Below are 4,593 nucleotides of genomic sequence, written 5' to 3'. Positions count from 1 at the left end.
AATTGGCCAAACCTATGAATAATATAAAAAAAAAAAAAATTGGGAATCTCCTCAAGTAAATACCCAATTGAGCACTTGGTGTGTGAGTGTGTACCAACCCAGTGCTCCATAAAGGGATTTTCCTATTTATTGGTTAATATTTTCAAAATATTGATATGCATGTGACGTTCGTGCTGTATCTTATTTCTTTCTCTAAAATCTATGGCAGTGATTTACTCAAAGACTACTAGCGTGTTGATTTCACAGATAAGTCGCAGAGACAGTACATAGTGTAGGTACCTATGCCTGTAAAGTATTATTACGGTTTCCATTTACACGTTTATTTTGATAGTAGTAGAGCTTTTTATGACAGAGCTCTTCAAAGGAAGTAATACCGCCATGCCATATTTCTGCCACCAAAAATTTAAGACTCATGATGTTTAACACCTACGCCTCAGGTTGGTGGACATAGGGGACAGTTACATGGTCGTGTAACTTGCAAGCTCTGCGAACTTTTGTTGTTACTAAGGGCGCTTTTAGTGTCACGCGGATTTGCTCACGCACGCGGGATTGGACCGCATGCGTAGCATCCGCAAAGAACAATTTCATATAGGTATCTATTGTAAAGCGTGATAAACGCACGCGGGACGCGGGGCGCTGTGCGGGGCGTCACCCCGGTGCGGGGTATCCGCATGCGTAAGCGCTGCCTACAACTTCAGTGCCCATTTTAGAGTCGAGCGGGGCGCACGCGCCGTATTGTACTACCGAAATGAAAATCGATACAGAACGAGTAATCATTGAAGTTCATCTGCGGCCCGTTTTGTGGGATAAACGCAATGAATTATACAAAAACAGGGACGCGAGGGAGGCTGCATGGAGAGATATTTTGAAGGAATTGGCACCTAACTACGAAAATTTGAGCGAAGAGGAAAGAAAAGAGGCGGGTATGTGTTTGGTTCATTATTTTATTTATACAAGCATCATTACTTTATTAATATAAGCATAATTATTTAATTCACAAATAACATCAAAAACCTTCTAAAACCTTTTGAGTTTAGTTAATTAATTATATATCGGTGTTGCCAGGAGACTTTTCCTTCATTGATAAAGTAATCTGCAAATATATCTCTGATATTACTTGCCGACGTATTACTACTTTCAGTCTGCTGCCTGGGTAGTGGTCCCGTAAAACCATTTGTGACAAATGTATGGCTGACCTTGTAGCCATCCCGTTTCCTTATGAAATTGTGAAGTACACATGCCGTCTTGACTATTAATTGTGCTAGATCTAACTTGACATTCATGGATCTGTGAAATATTCTAAATTTATTTGACATAATTCCAAAAGTGCATTCTATGTACCTTCTAGCTCTGGACAGACGGTAATTAAATATTTTCTTTTTGTAAGGTAAATTATCACGAGCATAAGGCCGCATCACATGTGATGATAAACCAAATGCCTCGTCTCCCACTATCACGAACGGCAACTTTGCTCTTACACTAGATGGATAAGCTACTTCGGGGCAAATAATAGGCAACTCTTGCGGGTCAGGGATACCCAACGTGTTACTTTCCAGTTTCGTATACAATTGACTCCTTCTAAAGATGGTTGAATCGGCGTTGCTTCCACTGGTACCGACATTAATATATGTAAAATTATAATCAGCATCACACATTGCGAGGAGCACTACAGAATAATATTTCTTATAATTAAAATATAGTGATCCACTGTGCGGCGGCCGAATCACTCTTATATGTTTTCCATCAATTGCACCCAAGCAATTAGGAAAATTTGTATATGTGAGAAATCCCTCTGCGATTTCTTTCCATTTGATCCCATTAAGCTGTGGAATACATTCAGACTTTAGTTCAATCCATATTATGTAACAAACTTGTCTTACTATTTCGCTAATTGTTGCAATTCCAATCACATAGGAATAGTGTAGATCAGTGAATGTATTACCAGTTGCCAAATATCTGAAAACAAAAACAATATATTAATAATATGATAACATAATATATTAATAATGCTGACATCAGACATAAGACAGCATGCACCGCTCGAATTTTACTTCAGAAGAAAAATAAATACCCTTAAGGTGAAAGGGCACGGAAGTAGCTAGCGCTAGAAGTTTTTAATTCGTTTTAACTACAGTACTATAGCTACGTTAGATTTTATTGGTACTGGTTTTGGGTAACTTGATCTGAAACTGTGTGTACTTTTGCCACTTACTTATTATATTTTGTCATTTCAGACAAGAAAATACAACAACGCTGGCGAACAGCAAGGGACACTTACCAGAAAGACAAGATATCTGAAAAAAATCAGCCATCCGGCTCTGGGAGTAAGAAGAAGAAGAAGAAATATTCTTACTATGACATTTTGACTTTCTTAGACAGTACAACGGAAACTGCTGGAGAAGAGTCACTCTGTGAAGAAATGTCTGAACAAAGTAATTTAGAAACACCTAATGAGTCCACGCAACCAGATACTTCACGTCAAGAAAGTTCTCACCCAACATCAAAACAAAAACAAGTAAAATCTAAAAAGCAAGCACCATCTGAATTTGAGGCACAGTTATTAGAATGCTTAAAGTCTAATCAACTGGAGCTAGAAAGTGAGGATTTGGCTTTCTTTCAGTCTCTGCAGCCTTCATTAAAAAGATTCACTAGATATCAAAAACTAATGTTCAGAACAAAAGTGTTAAATATAGTTATGGAAATGGAAAGTCAAACACAACCTGCATACTACAGTCCCATACCTACAACAAGTTCTAGTGGTTTTACTGAGCTTGACAGTTTGTCACCGATAAATCAAGATTACCAAACCAATAGTATAATCCAGGATACTTCGAGTCTTAACGACAATGCTATTAGTTCTGCTGCAGTGAATGACAATGAAACTCTTATTTCGACTGAAAGCGGCCTGTTTAATATCACGTCTTATGACGTAATTTATACCCCAGCAACAACATCATCTACAGGCGAAAGTAATGTCAACGCTCAGGATACAAATTTACAAAGAAATGAATGATGTAAAATTTGATTTTTTAATTTATGAATAAAACTCTTTTTATTAAAATGAGTACGATTAACTTTTTTTCTCCAGTTTCTCTCTAATTGTTTGTTTAGTCATATGAGTGCGGTTGTACACACGGCACAGATCAAGTTACTCAAATCCAGTATAAGCGGGACTCCGACGGGTTACCTAAGTATGATAATACGCAAGGCGCGAGTTCCATTTATGCTGGTTTTGGGTAACTTGATCTGTGGCCATGTGTACTTTATCAGATAAAAAAAAGGATTGTGTATGTAGGTTGAACGTACCAATCCCAAACCAATTAAGGACTTTTTTTGACTTTAAATTACTGTCATGTGCAAACCTATAACTTTTATCTATATTATAATAAGTAGCGTGTGATGAAAGGTAGGAATGATTCCACTTTAATGGCGACATTTTATGAGTGAAATAATCTTATTTAATGAAATTTCAACATGAAATTGAATGAAATTATGAACAATGAAATTTCAGAGTACATGACAAAATTTTTTTTTTGCACATGTAAATTTACACATGACAGTAATTTGAAGTCAAAAAACGTTTATCCTACCTGTTCAAATCCCTTTCCACTAAATCATAGCAGGAAATTAAATATTTAAAATTTAAAACTTACCTTAATGTAATAGCGAGCCTCTCAATCGGTTGTATTGTAATCCTTCGTAAACTGCTTTTTTGTAGCTTATTCTCAATTTTACACAACAGTTCATCAAAAGAACGAATGGACATTCGAAAGTAATTTTTAAATTTACGTTCATTATTTTGTAGTTTTCCAAAGCGTGTAACAAACGCCCCAGCAAGAAGCCTATTTTCAAGAAAGGGATCAACATGTACTCTTGTCTTCTTGTTTCGTCGTTTGTAAAGTATGTAAGCGACACATATTCTTCTGACATTGATCATTTTTGAACACGTCTATACCGTTACGCAGCCCGTAGAAAACTGAAACTCATGCTGCGTATGATCCGCAGCGTGAAATTTTACGCATGCGGTCCAATCCCGCGTGCGTGAGCAAATCCGCGTGACACTAAAAGCGCCCTTACTGCATTGCTTTTTTCTTATTCTTCTTTTGAATTATGGCTGTTCGTAGTGTCAAAACAGCACAATGTACTTTAATACTAATGTATGAATGAATGAATGAATGAATACACTTTTATTGTACACCACATAAACGTATAGTAATATTATAAGCGTAGCGATCTCTTCTAGGCAACCAAAGGCGTTAAAAACAGCTCAAGAAGAGAGGTAGGTGGTGCATTTAAATAAACATGCATATATAAACTTACAATAAAATATATAGATAGTGATAATAATTAATATATACCTATATACTTAATATAAATATTAAATAAATATTTACAATATTGTCAAACCGTTTCACAAATAAAACAGAAGGGAATAAGCATTTTAAAGATTACGTTACTATTGTCAAGGCTACGGTATTGCCTTGTTCGACGTTAGTGAAAACGGGCATAAACGTCATTAGGCACTTGTTTTGATGTTGCTCGCCCAACCTGTGGCCACACTGAAGACTCGTACAGATAATGTGCAGTAATCTA

General features: G+C 36.4%; 2 protein-coding genes across 2 annotated transcripts; one reads left to right on the top strand and one right to left on the bottom strand.

The window, feature by feature from the left end:
• The first annotated feature begins 723 nt into the window (after positions 1–723).
• LOC120632594 lies at positions 724–3,026 on the top strand. The gene is made up of 2 exons (XM_039902519.1): positions 724–923; positions 2,235–3,026. Exons 1-2 carry the CDS (start codon positions 749–751, stop codon positions 3,011–3,013), a joined length of 954 nt encoding a protein of 317 aa, XP_039758453.1. The 5' UTR covers positions 724–748; the 3' UTR covers positions 3,014–3,026.
• On the bottom strand, positions 923–4,069 carry LOC120632593 (protein ANTAGONIST OF LIKE HETEROCHROMATIN PROTEIN 1-like). The gene is made up of 2 exons (XM_039902518.1): positions 3,654–4,069; positions 923–1,956 (listed from the first exon to the last, which is right to left on the bottom strand). Exons 1-2 carry the CDS (start codon positions 3,935–3,937, stop codon positions 1,038–1,040), a joined length of 1,203 nt encoding a protein of 400 aa, XP_039758452.1. The 5' UTR covers positions 3,938–4,069; the 3' UTR covers positions 923–1,037.
• Positions 4,070–4,593: the final 524 nt, after the last annotated feature.

Source organism: Pararge aegeria, chromosome 20, assembly GCF_905163445.1.
Source record: "Pararge aegeria chromosome 20, ilParAegt1.1, whole genome shotgun sequence".
NCBI classification, from domain to species: Eukaryota; Metazoa; Arthropoda; class Insecta; order Lepidoptera; family Nymphalidae; genus Pararge; species Pararge aegeria.
The sequence above is the reverse complement of the archived record's forward strand: the minus strand, read 5'-3'. Positions and strand labels throughout refer to the sequence as shown.

Bases quoted from the DNA above. Each gene is read 5' to 3' on its own strand.
- LOC120632594 (XM_039902519.1), top strand. From the start codon at position 749: ATGAAAATCGATACAGAACGAGTAATCATTGAAGTTCATCTGCGGCCC. The intron at 924-2,234 runs GTATGTGTTTGG...TTGTCATTTCAG, and splicing joins AGAGGAAAGAAAAGAGGCGG to ACAAGAAAATACAACAACGC.
- LOC120632593 (XM_039902518.1), bottom strand. From the start codon at position 3,937: ATGATCAATGTCAGAAGAATATGTGTCGCTTACATACTTTACAAACGA. The intron at 1,957-3,653 runs GTAAGTTTTAAA...TTTTGTTTTCAG, and splicing joins AGGCTCGCTATTACATTAAG to ATATTTGGCAACTGGTAATA.